The 25,275-nt window shown below is 44.2% G+C and overlaps 1 protein-coding gene across 3 annotated transcripts in view; it reads left to right on the top strand.

Annotated features, from left to right (window-relative positions):
- The window catches only part of IDE (insulin degrading enzyme), a 441,269-nt gene that overhangs the window by 90,147 nt on the left and 325,847 nt on the right, over positions 1-25,275 (top strand). For all 3 annotated transcript variants that reach the window (XM_030203006.1, XM_030203005.1, XM_030203004.1), the window contains exons 6-7: positions 717-829; positions 23,500-23,662. In XM_030203006.1, the coding sequence (XP_030058866.1) occupies positions 717-829; positions 23,500-23,662 (276 nt within the window). The remainder of the gene's footprint in view (positions 1-716; positions 830-23,499; positions 23,663-25,275) is intronic.

Genomic DNA, 25,275 nt, shown 5'->3' with positions numbered 1-25,275 from the left:
TGCCTTCTGATAACTATATGACTGTATTTTACTGCATGGAGCAATGGTTATAATTTTAAACAGTAGTAAACAAAAGTATCGGGCTTCAAATAAGCTATAGTAATAGGCATGAAGGAATCATTGTTAGAATTAAAGGTTCCTGGATTTGGATTAAGCATTGGTCTAGTGAAACTGAAGGTTGAAGATGAGACCTGAAAAAGGCCTACCAGTAGGGATGGTACTGGTAGGGGATAGAATTTTTACTGCATTTGAAAACTCAGAGGGCAGTAGTGAGAAAAAGGGCTGATGGCAAAAGACAAGTTGATGGGTGGCATTGAGTTGGTGTTGCCAGTGGAAATTTTATAGGTTCATCAAAGATAATGGAAGAATCATAGCCAGGTACATTGGATGTGGGCCATGGTTTGGTGTTCATGTACTATGTTGCTACATTGTGATTTGATTCAGGAATCAAAACATAACGTCCAGAACTCATTGGATGAATAAAGAGTATCAGAATTTAAACATACAATTTCCACAAGCATATGGCAATCAGAAGAACTTTTAGAGTATTCATTATAATTTTCTATATTTTAAAAACAAATATTGCAGTTACCCACTCAGCAGTTTGTATATTGTCAGTCATTTGTTTTATTAGATTTAGAACTTTGCTTACATACAGTTACTGCAAATCTCAAAACATGAAATCTCTTACCAGTGGCTTATTTTCTTTTCCTTAGAATCACTAGATGAATTGACTGACCTTTTAGTGAAGCTGTTTGCAGAAGTAGAGAATAAAAATGTGCCTTTACCTGAATTTCCTGAGCACCCTTTCCAAGATGAACATCTCAGGGTAGGTTTTATACCATTCAGATGGGACTTTTCTCATAGTAAGTAAGAAGATAACAAAGAATTATAATGAAATATTTATCTGAGGACAAACAGGATGATACCTTGGGATCTGCTGTCTAGTAACTTCTGGAAGCTTTTCTGAATCAAAAGGCGCTTGCCCATCCCAACTATATTAAAAGACCCACTCTGCCCATGGTCTCCCTTGTTTATTTTAACCCTGGATCCCTTTCTTCGAGACATACAGAGCTCGCCAGATGTCCAGGGGTTAAATCTGGGTCCCCACCAGTTCAATTAGCAGTGTTCGTGGACGATATCCTGATCGATCTTAAGAATCCTCATTCTTTGGAAGCCCTGTTAGAAATTATCAGTGAATATGGAGATTACGCAGGGTTCCAGCTGAACTTAAACAAGTTGGAGGCTTTTGCCACCTTGGAGCACGTGTGTCATTTTATAGGGGGATCATTTTCCCTTGGAGTGGGCGGGATCTCATTTTATGTATTTGGGAGTTCAGTTGGCAATGGATGTCTTTTCCCTCCAGGCAATTGGTGTAACTTGTTTGAGACATACACGGACCTGTTTGGAAGGTTTGCCACTGTCATTAATGGGGCGTATAAGTATTCTGCATATGATCGTTCTGCCCCACTGGCTCTACCTTCTTCATAAGTTGCCACTTCTACATTGCAGAGACTACCATACTTTAACCGAAGTTCTTAACCAAATTTTGCTGGGCATCTAAAAATCCTAAATTAAAAGTGTGCATGTTGCTAGTAGGCTGGGACCAAGGGGGGTTGGGACTGCCAAACCTAAGACTATAATCAGCCATGTCTTCTTAGGCATCTCCAGCACTGGTTGTACGGGAAATTGCATTTTACACCAGTAGACATAGAATAGGTTTACTATGCCCCCTACTCATTTTTTCATTATTGCAATGCACCGGCTCCCAAGTGCCGCAAAAGTATTGGGGTTGGGGGGGGGGGGGACTACTACCCCTGTTGCGGGCAGTTTGGTGGATTTTGATGAAGGGTCTGGACAGCAGATCCTGATAAGGAACAATGTTTCCTTCCAGCCGGGGATAGACAGCATTGTTTTTCAGCCCTGGGAACATAAGGTGGTGACAAGACTGGAACATTTATTGGGAGAAGCGGGTGATCTGCTGTCTTTTGAGATGCTTCAGAGGACCCTTAGGGTGAGCTGGGGGAATAGGTATACATACTTCCAGATCAAGCATTATGTAGCCTCTTTAGAAGCGGATCTGCTTCGCCTGCGAATGGGAATGAAATTAAGAGCTTTATTTGATGCTATCTCTGTGAGGGGGATTAGTGTTTCTGGAGCACATAAGGCCTTGCTTCAATTGACCCCACCTTAAGATTTGAGGGACATATGAGAGCGGTGGGTCTAAGATTTGGGATTGAGACCTTACAGGTTGGGATCTGATTATTAATTTAAGGCGCATCCCGGCTTTGGTGCAGTGTGCCTGGCTGCAGGAGAGCTATTACTGAATTCTCCTTGTGCATACTGTTCCCAAATTCAGTATAATGTGGGGGGGGGGGGGGGGGGGGGGGGGGAAGCATCCACTCCCTCCTCTGTGCAAAAAAGTGTACCTTGGTGGATAATTTTATTTCATGCTGTTTGGAGCTGCCCATTGATAAAGGCTTTAGGAGCAAACTGGTAAAATATTGTTCTACTATCTTGAGTAGAGGGGATATTGGTTCCATTGACCAGCTGCTTCTAGATCGCCCAGGGGAGTTCCTGGGTTTCTCCGTACAAGCTAGTTTACTTCTTCGGAAGTTCTGTTTGGTGGCACAGAAGTGTATCATGCAATACTGGGCCTCCCCAGATTCACCAAATTTTTGGCTTTGGAGAAACCAAATTCATCTCTTGGCTTTGTGGGAGGCCCAAGATGCTAGGAGCTCACCCAAATGCAATGATCGGTATTTAAGGTTATGGGGCCCATATTTGCAAACACTGTGTACCCGGGGACATAGTATGGTCCTGAATGCATTATGAGTAGGATCTTAAGTGGGTTTGGTGAGCCTGGAGATACAGGATTTGCTTAGTTATGGTGCTCTTTTCTCAGTGTTTTACCATGGTATGGAGATTGTGCCCAACAAGTGTTAGTGGGGCGAGTACGTTGTACAGGCTGTCCACACATATGTTATAGTATTGGCTAGAGTTGGGGGAAAGGTTTACATTCTACATGCCGATCGAGTGCTCTCATGAATGGGGAGAGGGTTGGTTGGAATGTTATTTTCTTGTGTGGAGGGGTGGGGGAGGGGTAATGAGGGGGAATGATTGGTGACAGCGAGTAACACACTGTTGTATCTATGTGTAGCTATTGTACGCATTTTCAGTGCACTTCTTATATTAGATATGCTCTGCTTTGTCATTGGTCATCAATAAAAAAATGTTGAGAATCATAAAAGACCCACACTGATCTAAAAGGGCACCCAAAGGCAAGCAAGTGACTGGCTGGTCAACTACATCTGTTTAAAAAAAAAAACCTAAAAAGTATTTTCCAAGAAATAAGAATAGGCGGACAACTCCATACCATGTGTGATCCGGTACTCCTGACACTTAGCACACATCATATTGGCTGCCATTCCCATATAGCATGCCTGTTGATTTGTGACATGCCCTCTTAAAAGAATATAAAATTGGCATTCATGCAAATCAGCTGAATATTCTATGGACAGAACGGCACCAATTGCCCGTCCCAGGTCCGTTCCACAATTAGTAAGATTAGCTGTATGATCCACTGGGGCATTCTTTAGGAGCAGCCTACCATGTATGATCCACTGAGGCCCTCTTTAGGGTCAGCCTACCATGAAAATCTGAGACAGATAATCTATCCCCAGTACCCCAACCAATTTAAGTATAGATCTACAATCATGTGCTAGCAGACCCTCCCACGGGAGAGAACTGATATAATGATGTAATTGTGACTATAAGCAAAACAATCTATGGGCTTGAGCCAGGTAGTCTGGAGTAGCTCTGAACACGCCACCAGCCCCCACCCCCCAGTTGGAATCTGAGCTAAACACAACGCTCCCACCTTCTCCCAACACAGAAAAACTTCCAATTCTTCACCCAGGGAAAATCTACATTCCTTTTGAGAAAGTAAATCCAAAGTAGTCGGGTTCTGGCCCTAGGAATGGGCTATAGCCTTCGAAGCTACAATTATGCTTCTAGCAAAAAGTTTAGACAAAGATTTAACAGAGGTGTGAAGCAGAGAGCAAAAATGCCAAGGGGGCCAGGAAATCTCGTTCCTACTCATAGAGTATAATCCGAAACACCAAAAACCCAATCTCAAATATGTCGAAGCATATTTGCCCAAATCGAGTAATCCCACCTTCTCGATATCAAAACTTACCAGAAGCAATGGGACAGCGCTAGCGGTCACTGTTTCCAATAAGGTCAAAATATGCCTGACCAAACTGAACTGAATAGCGTCCCTTGACAAAGCCAACCTGTGGATCAGCTATAATATTGGGCAACACATGGGAGAGTCTATTTGCCACAATTTCGGCAAGCAACTTCGCCTCTACAGGTATTAAAGAAATCGTCTGATACGATTCCACTTTAGTCTGTCACGTCCAGGTTTAAGAAAAGCCAATATCTGAGCTGTCCTAAGACTATCTGGCAGTGTCTTTCCCTCTTTCATATCATTAAAAGCATCCACCAGAGGGGTGCTGATCTCCCCTTTCAAGAGTTTTTAAAAGTCTGCTCGAAAGCCATGTACACTTGACGCTTTGCCAAGTACAGATTTTTAGTACTGCCACATTTTTGGGAGGTGGGAGGGAGTTAGTGACCACTGGGGGAATAAAGGGAGGTCATTAGTGATTCCCTCCAGTTGTCATTTAGGGCACCTTTTTGTGTCTTTAGTAATAAAAACAGATCTAGCTCAAAACGTCTTAGTCCTGGATATTTTTGTTTTGTTCCATTATTTATTTATTTGTTGCATTTGTATCCCACACTATCCCACCTCTTTGCAGGCGCAATGTGGCTTACAATACATCATGGATTGTGGGAAAGAGAAAAGAGTAGAAATTTGTTGTTACAGAAGGATTTTGGGTTACATGGTAGTGGAATACATGATAGTAATATAACAGAAGGCATTATTAACATTTCTGGATATATGTGGGAGTTTCACATGTTTTGGTCTTTGTGGTATATCTTGTCGAAGAGATGGGTCTTTAGTAGTTTACGGAAGTTGGTCAGTTCATAGGTCGCTTTTAGGTTGAGTGGCAATGCGTTCCAGAATTGCGTGCTCATATAGGAAAAGGTTGATGCGTGCATTAATTTGTATTTTAGGCCTTTGCAGTTGGGGAAATGAAGATTAAGGAATGTGCGAGATGATTTTTTAGCATTCCTGGATGGTAGGTCTATCAGGTCTGACATGTAGGCTGGGTCTTTGCCATGGATGATTTTATGTACTAGGGTACATATTTTGAATGTGATGCGTTCTTTGAGTGGGAGCCAGTGTAGCTTCTCTCGTAGGGGTTTTGCACTTTCGTATTTTGATTTTCCAAATATGAGTCTAGCTGCCGTGTTCTGGGCTGTTTGGAGTTTTTTTTTTGAGTATTTGCTCTTTGCAGCCAGCATAGAGTGAGTTGCAGTAATCTAGATGACTGAGTACTAATGATTGTACCAGATTCCGGAAGACAGTCCGTGGGAAGAATGGTCTTACTCTTTTTAATTTCCACATTGAATGGAACATCTTTTTGGTTGTGTTTTTCGCGTGATTCTCAAGTGTTAGGTGCTGATCAATGGTAACTCCAAGAATTTTCAGTGTTTCCGAAATTGGTAGATTTAATTTTGTTGTGTTGGTGGTAAATTTGCTCGTGTTGTGTTGAGAGGCGAGTATTAGACATTGGGTTTTTTCTGCGTTGAGTTTTAACTGAAAGGCATCTGCCCAGGAGTGCATGATATGTTGATGTCGTTGGAAATTTCTTTTAGGTCTTATTTGAATGGGATGTAGATTGTTACATCATCAGCGTAAATGTATGGGTTGAGGTTTTGGTTTGATAGTAGTTTGGCCAAGGGTATCACATTAAGGTGTGCATGCGGCTGATGTGATCGAATTTGATGTCACTTGGTAAGAACGTGTGGTTAGGAATCCTGTAAACCAATTAAGAACATTGCCTCCGATACCGAAGTATTCAAGGATGTGTAGTAGGATTCCATGATCAACCATGTCGAAGGCGCTTGACATGTTGAATTGTAGAAGTAATATTCTTGCTGGTTGCAATCGTTTGTTTGAATTTCGTCATGAGCGTAACTAGTACTGTGATTAGAACGAAATCCTGACTGGGAGTCGTGTAGTATTGAGAACTTGTTTAGATAGTCTGTGAGTTGTTTGGTTACCATCCCTTCTGTTATTTTGGTTATTAAGGGAATGGATGCTACTGGTCTATAGTTGGTTAAGTCACTCGCATTTTTCTTTGCATCTTTGGGTATGGGGTGAGTAAAATGTTTCCTTTCTCCTTTGGGAAGAATCCATTTTGTAGCATAAAATTCACGTGTTTCACTAGATCTGTTATAGAGTGTTGAGGGGCCAATTTCATAAGGTTATTTGGGCATGTATCTAGTTTGCAATGAGATTTGGCAAATCTTTTGAGTTTTCGGGAGATGAGGTCTTCCAATAGTATCTCGAATTCAGTCCAAGTCCTATCTGCTGGGTATACTCCAGGGTCTGGGTCTAGACAGTCTAGGAGTACAGCGTATTCTATGGGGCTGGCTGGTATTTTAAGTCGCAGTTGTATTATTTTCTCTTTGAAGTAATTTGCGAGGTTTTCAGCTCCTGGTGTGTCTTTGCTATTGTCCGTGACTGGTGTGGTGTCTAGTTTATTCACGAGTTGGAAGAGTTTGTGTTTGTCTTTGTAGTTTGGTCCAATTTCAGTTTTGTAGTATAGTCTTGTGGTGTCTAGTAGTTTATTCACGAGTTGGAAGAGTTTGTGTGTGTCCTTGTAGTTTGGTCCAATTTCAGTTTTGTAGTATAGTCTTGTGGTGTCTAGTAGTTTATTCACGAGTTGGAAGAGTTTGTGTGTGTCCTTGTAGTTTGGTCCAATTTCAGTTTTGTAGTATAGTCTTGTGGTGTATTTATATTTTCTTCGGAGTTGATTCCAAGCATTAAGTGTGGGATCTTTCTTTTTATTCCATGCTCGTTCTAATTTCCTAACTTGGTGTTTTGAGTTTTTTCAGTTCTTCGTTGAACCACGGTGTTGAGTTCTTTCTGTGTGAGGTTCTAGTTTGAATCGGGGCGATATTGTCTAATATTGTTCTGCATCTATCGTTCCAGTCTAGGAGGAATTTGGTTGTGTCTGCCTTTGTTGTCCATCCGTTATCGTAGATCTGTTGCCAGAAAACAACCGGGTCTATTTTTCCTCTCGTGGTGTAGGTTTTTCGTTTTTGTTTTTTGATTGTGGTTTTCGTTCGCCATTGGAGGGAGATGTATGCTTTGTAGTGGTCTGACCACGGTGTGGGTATCCATTTTGTATCTGCTAGTATAAGGTTTGAGTCTAGGTCGACTTTATGTGCGATGATGTCTAGTGTATGTTCTTTGGTGTGTGTTGGTTTTGCATTTGGTACGTGGAGATCCCATAATTGTAGGAATTCTTTGCATTCTTGGGTGCTTGTTGAGGTAATGTCTTCCAAATGCAGGTTAATGTCGCCTATTATGATAAGGTTTGAAGCTGAGATACGTGTATTCGAGATGAAGTCCATGAGCTGTGTTTGAGTGTCTTGCCAGTTGCCTGGCGGCCTGTAGAGTAGGATGGCTGAAAAATGTCTTAAGTCTTAGGAATGCCCAAGTCCCACCCTGAACACGCCCCTGAAATGCCTCCCTAGAGATATGGATATACTTCTGATGGACTTCATTGAAAAACGTCTAAAAATAGGTTTCGAAAATACTGATTAGGACGTTTTTGTGAGAAAACTGTCCAAATGCAGACTTGTCACTGTTTTAGACATATTTCTCTTTTGAAAATAAGCCTGAAAGCCAACATGGATTTAGTGAAAGGAAATCTTGTCTCACCAATCTATTACATAAGGGGTGAACAAACGTGGATAAAGGTGAGCCGGTTGATATTGTGTATCTGGATTTTCAAAAGGTGTTCGACAAAGTACTTCATGAAAGACTCCAGAGGAAATTGGAGAGTCATGGGATAGGAGGTAGTGTCCTAATGTGGATTAAAAACGGGTTAAAAGATAGAAAACAAAGAGTAGGGTTAGATGGTCAGTATTCTCAATGGAGAAGTCTAAGTAGATAGTGAAGTTCCTCAGGGGTGTGTGCTGGGACCGCTGTTTTTTAATGTATTTATAAGTGATCTAGAGATGGGAGTAACTAGTGAGATAATTAAATTTGTTGACGACACAAAGTTTTTCAAAGTTGTTAAATCGCGAGAGTATTGTGAAAAATTATAAGAGGACCTTACGAGACTGGGAGACTGGGCGTCTAAATGGCAGATGATGTATATTGTGAGCAAATGCAAAGTGATGCATGTGGGAAAGAGGAACCCAAATTATAGCTACATCATGCAAGGTTCCACGTTAGGAGTCACCAACCAAGAAAGGGATCTAGGCGTTGTCGTTGATGATACATTGAAACCCCCTGCTCAACGTACTGCGGCAGCTAAGAAAACAAATAGAATATTAGGTATTATTAGGAAAGGAATGGAAAACAAAAGTGAAGACGTTATAATGCCTTTGTATTGATCCATGGTGCTGGTCACCGCATCTCAAAAAAGATATAGTGGAATTAGAAAAGGTACAGAGAAGGAAGGTGAAAACGATAAAAGGGGATGGGACGACTTCACTATGAGGAAAGGCTGAAGCGGCTAGGGCTCTTCAGCTTGGAGAAAAGATGGCTGAGGGGAGATATAATAGAGGTCTATAAAATAATGATTGGAGTGGAACGGGTAGACCTGAATCGTTTGTTTACTGTTTCCAAAAATTATAGGACACGGGGGCATGTGATGAAGCAACAAAGTAGTACATTTAGAACAAATTGGAGAAAATATTTCCTCACTCAATGTGTAATTAAACTCTGGAATTCGTTGCCAGAGATTGTGGTAAAGGGTTTAAAAAACGGTTTGGATGGCTTCCTAAATGTAAAGTCCATAGACCATTATTAAAATGACTTGGAAAAAATCCACTGCTTATTTCTGGGATAAGCAGCATAAAAAGTATTGAACTTTTTTGGGATGTTACCAGGTATTTGTAACTTGAATTGGCCACTATTGGAAACAGGATGCTGGGCTTGATGGACCTTTGGTCTGTCTCAGTGGCAATACTTATGTACTTATGACATAAAATGGGTTAGTTTTCCTAATATGTAAAAGCAGACTATTTCAAAGCTCGGGAACTTTCCCAAATAATGTTCTATTTTTTGTACTCCTTAATCGACAAAATTGATGAAAAGGCAGTACCAAGGACAATTCTTGTGGTGATCTTAAACAGCGAGAAGGCTGATAAAATGTGATCATAGATGTTAAATAGCCAGGTCATAAGCCATATAAGATCTTAAAAACAAATAATAGTTCTTTAAACTCAATTCTGACTCGTACTGGTAACCAGTGCATTTCACGTAAAAGTGGAGGTATATGATCATGGTTTTTTTTTTCCTAAAATCAATTTAGCAGATACATTTTGGAAGGCTTATAATCTTTGTATTTGTTTTAATTGGAAGTCCCAATAAACAGGAGTTGCAATAATCCAATAAGAAAAGAATTGATGCCTGGATAAGAAACTATAAGTGATTTATCCAGGAAATATTTTAACCTTTGAAATAATCTCAATTTGAAAAAAACTTTTTGAATCAAATTTGTAACATCCATCCAGCCAAACTCCCAACAAACTCTCCTTTTTTTTATGGAGACTTCTACACCATGTAGGCATACAGTTCCTAAGTGTAGATCTTTCTGATTAGCTTTAACCCATAACATATTTGTTTTCTCAGGATTAATTTTTAAGAAGTGCTGTCTCACCTATACATAAAAACAGTATTCCTTAAATCCTTCACCATACTCACATTTATAGTAATAGGAAAGATCAACATGTTGTCATCTGCATAGGCAAAATAGTCAGTCTTTTTCTTTTGAAGAATGGCACCCAGTTCAGTAATATATAAATTAGAGAATGGGTGAGAGAGGGGAACCTTGTGGTATGGTTTGTCTCATGTTCCAAGGGCTAGATTAAGAGAATGACATGGGGACAATGTTTGTCTCCGCCCCCACAAGCTCTGCTCCCATCCACACAAGCCTCAAACAGTTATGATTTTATATTTAAATCATTTTTTTAAAGTACAGAAAAACAATATTCTGTACAACTGTCATTTTATAAATCACAGTCCATACATTACAAGGATTTAAAAAAAAAAAAAAAAAAAACCACTGTCTCCCCTCCCCACCCCCCTCTCACAAATATCCCCTGCACTATTGGGGAAAACTGAAAAGCCAAACTACAGAATGCTACAAACAGAATTCATGCTAATAGAATACCTTGGTCACACACACACAACACAAATGCCAAATACATAATAGCGAACCAAAAATGATAAACATATATTGTAAACGGGCCCGCTGTTCCAGTATGTGGGGGGAAGGAAGCCACCTCCCCACGAATAGACAGATCTCCACAAATTGCCACCACTGGATACTTTAAAATATTATTATTTTTTTTTTTTTCCCAAGTTAATGACAAACACTTCAGTCCAGAGACCTGGGTTAGGGCTTCTCAGGCAGGGCTGTCTTGCCTCTCTTAGTGTACAAGCCAGCAACACAAGGTCTCTGCCCCTTTCTTGAAGGGCTGCAGTAGTCCTTTGAAAATCCCTCCTTTTCAAAGTCAGTAGCACAATCAGCACTTGCCTCCAAGCAGGATTTCCCCCTTCTGCCCAAACAAGTCTTTCAAATTCAATATAGTCCTTCCAAAATAATCAGGGTGCAGCTTAGGGGAACCAGGCTTGTAACTCTTCCAGCCCCCTCCCCCAACAGTCAAGGTTTCCCCACCGCAAACAGGTCTAACCAAAAGAAAGCAGGGTTTAAATCAAAATAACTTCCAAACAATATAGATTCTCAAACCTTTAGGGGCTGCCTTCCTCAGGGCTCTCAAGCTCCCATTCCATTCTGCTTTCTTCCTCCTGCTCAGCCTGATTAACTCCCTCTTCCACCCAATCCATCCAGTCTTCCTGCTGCTTCTCACCCCACCCTTCCCTATTACAGGTGGGCGGCATGATATACTGATTGCGGGTCCAGGAGAACTGGGCTCCTTCATTCTCCCTCCCTCTTGTGGTCAGAGACGGTATAGGGCCAGCTTGCCTATCCCCTGGGCTTGCCCTGCTGGGACTGGAAATGCATTCTGGGAGATGTAGTTTAGGGTTTTGCTGCTTCATTTTGTACATCTGGGTTGTAGCCTTGTCACAATATTAAACCAAAACCCCAGGAAGCCACACCAATGAAATAGAAAAAGATGTATTTCCTTCTATACTCTACAAAATATAAAGATCACACATGCCAGGGATGGTGTTAAGAGAGTGCAACTAGGACAACTGCACCCTGTCCAGAGAGAATCCTAAGCCTTCTGGAAGCTGATAAAAGCATGGCCTGGTATTGGGTTTTGGGGTCCCCTCCCAAATGGACAATGTTGCATGATGAATGGGGAAGAAAGAGAGAGACAGGAGAGACCTGCAAAACTGGATAGAGGGGAGGATGAAAGAAAAACAGGGTAAAGCTAGATGCTGGGAGAGAGAAGGGTGATGTGATAGAGAAGAGATAGATGGTGAGGGGTTGAAAGAGACATTTGATTGATGTTGGATGGGGGCATGAGAGGGAGACAGAAGAGATCCTGGATGGTTGGGGGGGTCTTGCATGGCAGATAGAGAGGGGGGGGGGGGAGGAATCCTGCATAGCAAATGGAGAGAGAAGGGGGAAGTCCTGCATGGTGGATGGAGAGAGAGAGGAAGTAAACGAAAAGGCAGCAAATCTGAAATCTGGTGGCCATGAGGGAACCTATTAAAAACATTGATAGTCAAATCATTTTAAGGTTACCAGTATGCGAGGAAGGGGGTGGGTCTCTGAATGGGTTGAGTGAGGGTGTAAATGGGGTTAAAAAGATGATGAAAGAGAAGTAATAGGACATGGGGTATAGGGTAAGAGATGGACGTATGGCCTGGAGACAAGGGAAGGGAGACAGGGATGGGGCTGGTGAGAGAATGAGAGGCAGTGAAGGGTAGATGAGGACTGAGAGGGTGAGTACAGGGTATAGGAATGAGCGAGTAAGGAAGTGGGTGAAAGATGGGGTGGGGGATGGGAGTCTGAGTAAGGAAAGATACAGATGGGCAAAGGGAATGCTGAAGATAGAATGAGGGAGATGGGAAAAACCAGTTGATAGATGAGACATATCTGTGAAAAGCAGACTAAGGACTAGAAGGTGAGAGAATGAGAGTAAAATCAAATGGGTGGATATAAACGCAGAGAAGAGAAAAGTGGGAGGAATAAAACAAAATGAAAGATCAGTGCCAGACAGAATGCAAGGCAGAAGACACGAGGAGAGAGAAGAAATGGAAAGACCAAGCTGGAAAATCATTGAGACTCATAGAAAGTGGAAAAGAGAAGAGACTGGCTTAATCAGAAAAAGAAAATTCCCAGATGACAGAGGTAGAAAAGAAAAATAAAGTATTTTTATGTAATACTTTATAAGGACTGATACATGCCTGCTTTGTTAAATGTACATTTTTTGTCCTGTTTTTATTTTACAAAGTAAAGGGAAAAATTCATTTTTTTTTTCTTTTTTTACCAGTTCTGCCCTGCTTAGAGTCTGGCTTTCTTGGGGGTCTCCGTTTTAGGTTTTGTTTGCATGTTTTTTGTGGTTCCCTATTTTGTATCAGGTGAGAAGCTTTCCATATGCTGAGGTAAAGGATTCTGCTAACACAGGATTGGGCAACCTCGAGGGCCTCAACCCAGTTAAGTTTTCAGGATTTTCCTAATGAATGATCTCATGCATATTCATTGGGGAAATCCTGACAGTTTGAAAGGGGTTGGCTACCCCTGTGCTAGCATGTAGTGGGCAACTTGTTCTGTGCAAGGATTTGTAACAGTTCAGCTTGTTCCAGTTTCCCAGTAGCAGGTTTATTTGTACGTTTCCTCCAATCCCGAAGTAGTCTAGGATGTTCGAGAGTATTTGGTTCAAAGCTTATTTACCAGATAGACAACAATCAGCTCTGTCATTACCTTGGGCCCTGTGCTGTGGGGCATCACACGGATCCACACTGCCTCCTATATCTTTATTTATTTATTTTTTAAATAAGCTTCTGTCTGAGCATCTTCAGTCACTGAATACAAAATTCTATATCTACACGGATAGCATTCAACTTCTCCATATCCCTTCAACAACAGTGAGATTTTAACTAGCTGCCTCTGGATGTCAAGACTGGTGCTCTAACCGCTAGGCCACTCCTCCACAAGAGAAATTTTCAGCCCCATAGTCAACAGGATATGAACCTGCACAAGGAGAGACCCCAATGGACTTCTAGTCCATCGACTTTACTACTTGTCCATGATAGGTCGATACTCAAGTAAACCCACCTAACTCATAGCCCATGTAAAGCCAGACAGGAGGATCCATCGACTACAGTTATGATATTGGGCCTAGAATAGAGTCTACGGAAAACCAGACAGAGTATGTCATAGGTGCCAGGAATAAGAGCATGACCTTGCCATACTGGGATAGGCTGCAGTCCATCAAACCCATTGTTCTGTTTCCTGTAGTAGCCAATTAAGTCACAACTATCTGGAAAACTCCCAAAAGAGCAAAATGTGCTTTACTCAACTTATTCTAGGTATAAGCAGTGTATTCTCTCCAAGTCCATCCTAATAACGCTTATGGACTTTCTTTTGGAACCTGCCTGCATCTTTCCATAACCCTACCAAGGAAATGCCTTTATCTTAAAATCACCTGTCAAGGGGGGCCAAGGCCATGTTAGGTCAAGATATAATTCACTGCTCAGCAGTGAAGAATTCTGTTCCCCAGATGATCGTAATAAATCTCCCATTAATTCAGAGATATCATCGGGCACCTTGGCTTGCAACACGTTAGCGAATATTATCGGTACCATGGAACATACCCATACTTACCGAGGCTCATGTGCAGCTTTGTTTAGAGGCTCGTATTGAGGTGAATCCTGCCGGATGAAGGTATGCAATGGGGCAGCCCTCTTGAGATGGCCCAGGAAGGATCCACTGCATAGGGGATAAGCTTTGTAAAGCATCCCAGGATCAAAGGGGGTGATCTCTAATACATGTGATCTAAAACTGGGTCCAACAGTTCCATGAAGTGCTCCAATTGCAATCTGTAATAGTCACAAACCCAACTTTGGAATAATAAAAGGGGGTGTGCCGTCCCCTCTTGATCTGCCTGGCAGTTAACTACCACTCCCAGGTGACAAGTCTGTAGGGAACTCTGAGATTGAGGTGTTCAAAATACGCTGAGGAAACTGCTTGGGCACACCCACCCGCAAAACCATGGATTGTGGGTAGGATTTGAACACCTGGGAGTGCCCCCCTCAGTATCCTGGGAGTGGCCCCCTCAGTATGACAGCGTAAACCCAAAGTGTCATATCGGTAACCATAAGTGTAAGTTGTGTTCCTTACCTTTGTACCGTAAAGTTTTGTGTGGAAAAATGAAGAAGCTCCTATATGAAGAAATATAATCGGAACAATACTAATGTAACTGACCCATTCCCAAACGATCTCGTGTCACTTCGGAAATCAGTGGTGAAAGGAGACGAGTCCCTAATGGAAGTGGGGTGACAGTGGTGTGAATGAGAATCTGCTATCCGATCCTACCATTAAGAACATAAGAATAGCCACACTGGGTTATACCAATGGTCTATCTAATCCAGTATCCTGTTTCCAACAGTGGCCAAGCCTGGTGACAAGTACCTGGCAGAAACCCCATAGTAGCAACATTCTATGCTGCTAATTCCAGGGCAAGTAGTAGCTTCCCCCTGTCTCAATAGCAGATTTTTTTTTTTTAAAGAAACTTGTTCGAAATTATGTATTTACCCAGGGTCCAGTATACTGTCAACCCAGCTATGGTCTCTCTTCTGAAATCACTCCAGCCTTGCCTGGTTCAACAAATCTAAATCTGAAGAGAGAGCTCAATTGGATATCTAAACACATCAATGGTACACATATCATACCCATGATGATTTAAGGAACCTCCCTAATGTTGGTGGTATCAACGAAGGAGTGTTCCCTTATAATTTGAGGTTTTTTCCTCCTATTAAAAAATTCATCAGGATTATTAACTGGTTCAACAAATCACAGCGGGACTTGTGTCTCATGGCTAGCCCTGTGTTTTTGTTTTTTTCAACTAAACTAGAACTTCACATATTATACACAGACCAGTCACACCATTGTGTGGTACAGAGGGCACAGTGCTATTCCATTTTATTCTTCTTTCATTTCCTAATCATTCCTGTCACAATGTTTGCCTTTGACTGCCATTGCAACTGTGCAAAGACTTCATGGTGTTGTCCCTGATAATACCTAAATTCTCTCTGACATGATGAAGGTGGAAAGGGGATATATTTAGGAGTACTCTAAAGGATGGTGAAAGCATGGAACTGCCTCCTGGCGGTGGTGGTGAAGATGAAGCCTTTATTTGAATTCAAGAGGGCATGGGACAAACATGTTGGATCTCTGAGGTAGAGGAAGGGATAGTATATTGTTTGGATAGGCAGACTAGATGGGCCATGTGGTCCTTATCTGCCATTATTTTTTTCTGTTTCTGATTTAATGATTTAGTTATAAACTTGTTTCCTGTCAGTTTACTGTTTTTTTTATGACTCCAAGCCCCCTTATGCTCTGATTGTAGTTCTGAGGAGGCACTCCCCTCCCTCCATTCTTGGTACCAGGGGAGGGGGGGTGCTATCTCACCTCAGGCAGCAGATTTTCTTAGGCTGTCCCTGAATTAGGTTAAGCGCATTATTTTAGAATACGCTTCGATTTCTGCGCAGAAATCTCGGTGCTACATATAGAATCCAGGGAATAGTGCAAACAAATCTATACAGATGGATGGTCCTTCCCCAAGAGGCACTATTTTGCATTCTCCAAGGACAAGCAGGCTGCTTGTTCTCACAAATGGGTGACGTCCACGGCAGCCCCTCCGATCGGAGATCTTCCTAGCAACAGAGTTTGGTAGTTCTCACGCGCGCCCGTCTTCCCGCCCGAAATCGCTCGTGTTCGCCAGTCTCCTTTTTTCTGCGGCTTGGGACGGCTGTTTTTGCGGTCGCTCCACGCCCCTTGGAGATCCCTTGCGATTCGCGGTCTTTTTTTCTCTACTTTTCCTCTATTTACTAGTGTTGGCCCGTAAGTTTTCTTTCGTGGTCGAGTCGTTTGTTTTTTGGTGAGTTTTTGGTGCCCTTTTTTCACCATCGTGGATTTCGATTTTGCCGGCGAGATTTTTCCGCCCATGTCATCGAAGCCTTCCAGCGGCTTCAAACCGTGCACCCAGTGCGGCCGGATAATCTCGCTCACTGATAGGCACGCTTCTTGCCTTCAGTGTCTGGGGGCTGGGCACCGTCCTCAGGCCTGCAATCTCTGTCTTCTTTTGAAGAGGAGAACTCAGGCGGCGAGATTAGCCCAGTGGAACAGTTTGTTCGGGACTTCATCCAGCGAGTCGACATCCTCAGTTCCGCGGTCCTCGGCATCGGAGCCTTCGGTACCGCGCCCATCATCAACTTCGGTACCGCGTTCATCGGTACCGGCATCGACATCGAGGCCTTCGGTATCAAAGTCATTGTCTGGTGCAGCTGCGAGACCAGGATCGTTCCTCCTGAGGATGTTGTCGGAGGGTGCTTCGATGTCTGGAGTGCAGGTGAGGGCTGTCCATTCCCCTACTGGTGGCGGTGAGCCCATGAGCAGGTCTTCGCCTGTCTCGAGGGCTCCCGCGGTACAGCCCCCCCCGGGATCGACCCTCTTCGGACCCAAGAAAACGTTTGGATTCGACGTCTTCCTCTTCGGTACCGGGGGGTACCGATGCCGTGCGTCATGCTAAGGCTAAGAAGCACCGGCATCGGTCGCCCTCCAAGCGTGGTACCGAGAGCTCTGGGTCGCCGATACCGTCGGCACCCAAGCGTCGACATCGGGAGGACCGCTCACCCTCCATTCAGGAGGTGTCGATGCGTTCCCCTGTGGACAGCCCGGTACCGCCTCCATCCCCGGAACAGATTCGCAGCTCATCGCCAGTACCGGCCCCACCGCCTTTCTCTACAGCCTCTCTGAACGAGAGCCTCAGGGCCGTCCTTCCGGGGATCCTGGAGGAGCTGTTTCGCCCTTCTCCGGTACCGGGGGTGCTTGCGCCGCCGGTGCCGTCGAGTGAGGCGACGGCTGTGCCCTCGTCTGCGGTAAGGATGCCCGCCCCGGTACCGCTTGCGGTGCCGGCCGCCTCCCAGGAGGGCTCCCCGACGACGTTGATGGAGGGAGCTCCATCGCCTCCGCTACGGGAGTCCTCTTCTCGACGCTCCCACCGTGGCCGTGTTTCCATGGAGTCGAGGCGGGCACAGCTTCGGACCGAAGTCCACCAGCTGGTGTCCGACACTGATGAGGAGGCCTCGTGGGAAGCAGAGGTAGGCGTCGGATATTTTTCTGACGAGGAGTCTGACGGTCTTCCTTCTGATCCTACTCCCTCGCCTGAAAGACAGCTTTCTCCTCCGGAGAGTCTCTCTTTCGCGGCCTTTGTCCGGGAAATGTCTAAGGCAATTCCCTTTCCCGTGGTCACGGAGGATGAGCCGAGAGCTGAGATGCTGGAGCTCTTGGACTATCCTTCGCCACCTAAGGAATCGTCCACAGTACCCATGCATCATGTCTTCAAGAAGACGTTGCTGGCGAACTGGGCGAAACCCTTAACTACGCCCCACATCCCCAAGAAGATCGAATCTCAATATCGGATCCATGGGGACCCGGAGTTGATGCGGACTCAGTTGCCACACGACTCTGGTGTGGTGGATCTGGCCCTCAAGAAGGCCAAGAGTTCTAGAGAGTATGCTTCGGTGCCCCCGGGCAAAGACTTTAGAACCTTGGACTCCTTTGGGCGGAAGGCCTACCATTCTGCAATGCTCATCGCCAAAATCCAGTCCTACCAGCTCTACACGAACATACACATGCGGAACAATGTGCGGCAGTTGGCGGACTTGGTCGACAAGCTCCCTTCTGAGCAGGCCAAGCCCTTTCAGCAGGTGGTCAGGCAGCTGAAGGCGTGTAGGAAATTCCTGGCCAGGGAGGTCTTTGACTCTTTTGATGTTGCATCCAGGGCCGCTGCGCAGGGTGTGGTGATGCGCAGGCTCTCATGGCTGCGCGCCTCCGACCTGGAAAATCAAATCCAGCAGCGGATTGCGGATGCCCCTTGCCGGGGGGACAATTTTTTGGGGACAAGGTCGAACAAGTGGTCGAACAGCTCCTCCAGCGGGATACCGCTTTCGACAAGTTCTCCCGCCGGCCGCCTTCAGCCTCTACCTCTTTGGGTAGACGTTTTTATGGGGGAAGGAGGACGGTTCCCTATTCTTCGGGTAAGCGTAGGTACAATCCTCCTTCCCACCAGCCTGCTGCTCAGGCTAAACCCCAGCGCGCTCGCTCTCGTCAGCAGCGTGCGCCTCAGGCCCCTGCGGCTCCTCAGCAAAAGTTAGGGGCGGGCTTTTGACTGGCTCCTGCAGAGCATAGCCGACGTTCCAGTGTCTGTGCCGGACGGCCTTCCGGTCAGGGGGAGGTTAACATTTTTTCACCAAAGGTGGCCTCTTTTAAACCTCCGATCAGTGGGTTCTCCAAATAGTCCAGCTAGGGTACTCTCTCAATTTGACCTCAAAGCCTCCAAATTGCCCACCGGGAGCTCAATCCTTCAGCTTCCAGCACAGGCAGGTACTTGCAGAGGAACTCTCCGCCCTTCTCAGCGCCAATGCGGTCAAGCCCGTGCCACCTGGGCAAGAGGGGCTAGGATTCTATTCCAGGTACTTCCTTGTGGAAAAGAAAACAGGGGGGATGCGTCCCATCCTAGACCTAAGGGCCCTGAACAAATATCTGGTCCGAAAAAAGTTCAGGATGCTTTCCCTGGGCACCCTTCTTCCCATGATTCAACAGGACGATTGGCTATGCTCTCTGGACTTAAAGGATGCCTATACGCACATCCCGATTCTGCCAGCTCACAGGCAGTATTCGATTTCGTCTGGGAACACGGCATTTTCAGTACTGTATGCTACCCTTTGGGCTCGCCTCTGCGCCCAGGGTATTCACCAAATGCCTAGCCGTAGTAGCGGCTTCTCTATGCAGGCTGGGAGTGCATGTGTTCCCTTACCTCGACGATTGGCTGGTAAAGAGCACCTCCGAGGCAGGAGCTCAGCAGTCCATGCAGGTGACTATTCGACTCCTGGAGCTGCTAGGGTTTGTGATAAATTATCCCAAGTCCCACCTTCTTCCAGTTCAGAAACTCGAATTCATAGGAGCTCTGCTGGATTCCCAGACGGCCCGTGCCTACCTTCCAGAGACCAGGGCCGACAATCTGCTGACCCTTGTCTCCTCGGTGCGGGCGTCTCAGCAGATCACAGCTCGGCAGATGTTGAGATTGCTCGGCCACATGGCCTCCACGGTTCACGTGACTCCCATGGCCCGCCTTTTTATGAGATCAGCTCAATGGACCCTAGCCTCCCAGTGGTGCCAGGCTGCTGGGAGCCTAGAGGATGTGGTCCGTTTGTCCACAAGGTTTCTCCTCTCCCTTCATTGGTGGACAATTCGATCCAATTTGACCCTGGGACGTCCCTTCCAGATTCCTCAGCCGCAAAAGGTGCTGACCACTGACGCGTCACTCCTGGGGTGGGGAGCGCATGTCGATGGGCTCCACACCCAGGGGACTTGGTCCGTCCAGGAACAAGGTCTACAGATCAACCTCCTGGAGTTGCGAGCGGTCTGGAACGATCTGAAGGCTTTCAGAGATCGGCTGTCCAATCAAATTATCCAAATTCAGACAGACAACCAGGTTGCTATGTATTACATCAACAAGCAGGGGGGCACCGGATCTCGCCCCCTGTGTTGGGAAGCCGTCAGCTTGTGGCACTGGGCACGCCGGTTTGGCATGTGGCTCCAGGCCACGTATCTGGCAGGCGTAAACAACAGTCTGGCCGACAGATTGAGCAGGATCATGCAACCGCACGAGTGGTCGCTCAGTTCCAGAGTGGTTCGCGAGATCTTCCAAGTGTGGGGCACCCCCTTGGTGGACCTCTTTGCCACTCAGACCCATCACAAGGTCCCTCAGTTCTGTTCCAGGCTGCAGGCCCTCGGCAGACTGGCGTCGGATGCTTTCCTTCTGTTTTGGGGGGAAGGCCTCCTGTACGCGTATCCTCCCATTCCTTTGATAGGGAGGACTTGGCTGAAACTCAAGCAAGACAGGGGAACCATGATTTTGATTGCTCCTTTTTGGCCTCGTCAGATCTGGTTCCCTCTTCTTCTGGAGTTGTCTTCCGAAGAACCGTGGAGATTGGACTGCTTTCCAACCCTCATCACGCAGAACGAGGGAGTGCTCCTCCATCCCAACCTTCGGTCTCTGGCCCTCACAGCCTGGATGTTGAGAGCGTAGACTTCGCCTCCTTGGGTCTGTCAGAGGGTGTCTCCCGAGTCTTGCTTGCTTCCAGGAAAGATTCTACCAAGAGGAGTTATTTTTTCCTCTGGCGACTGCTGTGTGGTGTGATGGCAAGGCCTTAGATCCTCGTTCTTGTCCTACACAGACCCTGCTTGAATACCTTCTACATTTATCGGAGTCTGGTCTTAAAACCAACTCTGTAAGGGTTCATCTTAGTGCGATTAGTGCATACCATTACCATGTGGAAGGTAAGCCAATCTCGGGACAGCCTTTAGTTGTTCGCTTCATGAGAGGTTTGCTTTTGTCAAAGCCCCCAGTCAAACCTCCTACAGTGTCAAGGGATCTCAATGTCATTCTCACCCAGCTGATGAAACCTCCTTTTGAGCCACTGGATTCCTGTCATCTGAAGTACTTGACCTGGAAGGTCATTTTCTTGGTGGCAGTTACTTCAGCTCGCAGAGTCAGTGAGCTTCAAGCCTTGGTAGCTCATGCTCCTTATACCAAATTTCATCATAACAGAGTAGTCCTCCGCACTTACCCTAAGTTCTTGCCGAAGGTGGTGTCGGAGTTCCATCTGAACCAGTCAATTGTCTTGCCAACATTCTTTCCCCGTCCTCATACCTGCCCTGCTGAACGTCAGCTGCACACATTGGACTGCAAGTGAGCATTGGCCTTCTATCTGGAGCGGACAAGCCCCCACAGACAGTCCGCCCAACTTTTTGTTTCTTTTGATCCCAACAGGAGGGGAGTGGCTGTCGGGAAACGCACCATATCCAATTGGCTAGCAGATTGCATTTCCTTCACTTACGCCCAGGCTGGGCTGACTCTTGAGGGTCATGTCACGGCTCATAGTGTTCGAGCCATGGCGGCGTCAGTGGCCCACTTGAAGTCAGCCACTATTGAAGAGATTTGCAAGGCTGCGACGTGGTCATCTGTCCACACATTCACATCTCACTACTGCCTTCAGCAGGATACCCGACGCGACAGTCGGTTCGGGCAGTCGGTGCTGCAGAATCTGTTCGGGGTTTAGAATCCAACTCCACCCCCCTAGGCCCATTTTTATTCTGTTCCAGGCTGCACTCTGTTAGTTGAAAAAGTTTAGGTCAATCTCAGTTCTGTCCTCGCCGTTGTGAGGCTCAATTGACCATGTTTGTTGTTTTGAGTGAGCCTGGGGGCTAGGGATACCCCATTTGTGAGAACAAGCAGCCTGCTTGTCCTCGGAGAAAGCGAATGCTACATACCTGTAGAAGGTATTCTCCGAGGACAGCAGGCTGATTGTTCTCACCTACCCGCCCGCCCCCCCTTTGGAGTTGTGTCTTCCCTTGGCTTGTTTTTGCTTGGTATGGGACTAGCGAACACGAGCGATTTCGGGCGGGAAGACAGCCGCGCATGCGCGCGAGAACTAGCAAACTCTGTTGCTAGGAAGATCTCCGATCGAAGGGGCTGCCGTGGACGTCACCCATTTGTGAGAACAATCAGCTTGCTGTCCTCGGAGAATACCTTCTACAGGTATGTAGCATTCGCTTTAAAGGAGAATCCACAAACATGGAGAACTCAAGAAGTCCCACGGAGAAGCTCAACAAAGAGGGAAGTGGGAATGTGAATCAGGATTTCCAAAGACCGGACCACAGCAGTAGTAAAAAAATGAAGCAATATTTATTAGACAATAAAATGACTCATAAAAAATTTTGCTTCATTTTTTACTACTGCTCTGGTCTGGTCTGGTCTGGTCTGAATAGATTTTGCACTTTCTGACTACTGAGAGGCCATGATCTACATAGCTAAAAGCTCAAACGTCATCTTTCTGTATTTCTGCTGATGCTGTAAATGCGAGGTCACACTGTACCAGCAAAGAGTGCTCTTCCCCCTCCCCTGGCAGAAATGGTGCCACTGACTCTAGCTCAGACCTGGACATTAAGAGTATGTTTACAGTTTGGGAGGAAAGAAGTGTTGAGGACTTAGATAACACAGTGATAAGACCCGGTTCCGAGGGAAATTCTTGTAACGGAATAGCACTGCAATCTTCAGTAAAAGAACCTTGGACTTATTTTAAGATGCTGAGTTTCATAAACATTATTCTGTATTCTGTAAGCAGAATATTCTGTATTCTGTTCCATTTAATGTAAACAATAACGTAAGACAGAATTTAGCTGATATTACAATAAATTTGGCTGACATGGCAAGTTGTAGACTGGATGGGAGGGGGATTGGTGCTCAATCGACTGTATATAAGGCACTCCTGTGTTACATATAGTCAGAGGCTGAGATAACCAACAGAGTAAGTCTTTGCAGCTGTGGTTTCACTCCCTCTCAATAACAAATGGCTATTTGTTATTACTTCATTTTCTAATTACCTAATTCCCTAATTTAATTCCCTACATAATTCCCTTATTCCTTCATCTAATTCCCTACTTTCTTTACCTAAATCCTAATTACATACCTAATTGTTTTATTGCCTAATTAGTTGTCTAATTGCTTTATCTTATTTTATTGTAAGCTCTGTCGAGTAGGGACTGTCTCTTCATGTTCAAGTGTACAGCGCTGCATACGTCTAGTAGCGCTTTAGAAATAAGTAGAAGTAGTTATTGCCTTGTTATTATCTGTACTGGAATAAAGTCTATCCCTTTGGAAGGAAATCTGTCCTTTCTGTCACCCCTTACCTCTGGGGTGGTTGGTCCATCATATCTGGGGTGGGTGTAAGGAGGTAGAAAAACCTTATTTGCCCCATATTTCCATTTGTATATTTCTTATGGTAAGTAGATATATCAGAGAAATAATTCCCATATAATTACGGCCCTCACTGATACTAGGTTGTCAGAAGGGGCCCTAACAGACTCCACTATAAACAGATCTTTGGAAATCCTGGTTCACATTCCCACTTCCCTCCTTCGACTATTTTGCATTAAACATAATGTACTTAAAATGGGTAAACCATAAATATTTATTTTCCTGATTTCTTATTATTGAATATAATATAATAATAATAATAATAAAATGTTACGTGACAGCATGAAATTTAAGGTGCCAATTTACTGCTTTTCCTTTTCACAGCAACTTTACAAGGTGGTGCCTATAAAGGACATTAGAAATCTTTACGTCACATTTCCAATACCAGACCTTCAGAGGTACTACAAATCAAACCCTGGCCATTATCTTGGTCATCTGATTGGACATGAAGGCCCTGGAAGTCTGTTGTCAGAACTCAAAGCAAAAGGTAACTGGAGAAAATATGTGGACTTTGTTAATCTGAGACAAACAATGTTAGATTTGTTAAACTGAAGAGCAAATTTAAATATAGATTCATCTAAAATCAGCCTCTAGAAATGGACATGGAAATAGCCGTTTGTGTAAAAATTAATTTACAAAATGGAAATGGAGTGGCCTAGTGGTTAGAGCACCGGTCTTGCAATCCAGAGGTGGCTGGTTCAAATCCCACTGCTGCTCCTTGTGATCTTGGGCAAGTCACTTAACCCTCCATTGCCTCAGGTACAAATTTAGATTGTGAGCCCTCCTGGGACAGAGAAATATCCAGTGTACCTGAATGTAACTCGCCTTGAGCTACTACTGAAAAAGGTGTGAGCAAAATCTAAATAAATAAATATTTAAAAATCAGAACATTCATAGTTTTGACTGCTTTTGCAACCATATTTGAAATTATCATGTTTATTTTACATGACCTGTGTTCACAGTTGCCTGAAATACAGGAGGTTACATTTGAGCTTATGTATCACAGTAATATTTTAATGTAATTTAGACAGAAATTTTGAATACCATCACGGCCATGCTCTCAGTACAATTCACAATAAGATAATGGCCAAAATGGCAGGAATTATACAAAAATAAACTCTTATAGAATATCAAATAAAATATTGCTTAAAAAGCCAAGTGTTCAACATTTTACAAAATCTAAAATGCATTCACATCTCAGATCTAATGGTAAAAAATTCCATTTAGTTGGTAAAAGAATGCGAAACAATTTTTTTTTTTCAGGTGGACGATAATTGAGTAACAGATGCCAAAGGAGATACAAACTTATTTCTGTGGAGCAATCTGTTAGACATTTGACCAAACTTAATTCAATTTAAATGTGGTATGTAACGTGGAGTGTCCCCATAGAGTAACTTAAACATAAGACACAAAATATTAAAATCAATATATGCTTGAACCAGGAGCCAATGTAACTGTATTAAAAATGGAGTCACACTAGCAGTTGCAATTAGTATAGTAACTATGACATTGTGTAATGAGATACTTAGAATTAATGGTTTCTCTCTGAAAGTAATAAGTTAAATTTTTTTTCAAAATAATATAAGGCATTGCATATTTGTAAAGAATATGAGAAAAAATGATATCAGTAGACTGCAAAGAAGTAAATTTAAGCTAATAGAGAATTAAAAAGGGTAAGAAGACAATAAAATGGACAGTTGCAAGTCTTTTAACTTGCTGTCAATACTTTTGAAAATACTGTAATCAGTTCCATATAAAAGAAATCACAGAAGTGCAGCTTGAGTTGTTTTCTATTGGGCTGTCAGACTAGCTGAATGAACTTTCAGGTAGGGGAATTAGAGCAGAGTATATGTATCATCTGTTTTTGACATGAAAGACTAGGGCCTGAATTTTTGGTACAAAATGGGCAGGAATCTTCAATAAATGTGGCCTTAACAGTGTTTGTTTGTTTTTCTTAAAAAGAAGGTAGCACACATGAGAACAATGCAGCAGTATTTTAGAAAGCTCTGCTGTAACTTGTAGACATTTTAAGGCTGGTTAGATCAAGAGCAGTTGGTTGCAACTGATTGGAGATCGCTGCAGGGGAACTCTCTATTTGGA

Source organism: Microcaecilia unicolor, chromosome 5 (assembly GCF_901765095.1).
Source record: "Microcaecilia unicolor chromosome 5, aMicUni1.1, whole genome shotgun sequence".
NCBI classification, from domain to species: domain Eukaryota; kingdom Metazoa; phylum Chordata; class Amphibia; order Gymnophiona; family Siphonopidae; genus Microcaecilia; species Microcaecilia unicolor.
Note: the sequence above shows the minus strand (reverse complement) of the source record. Positions and strands in the feature narration are given on the sequence as shown.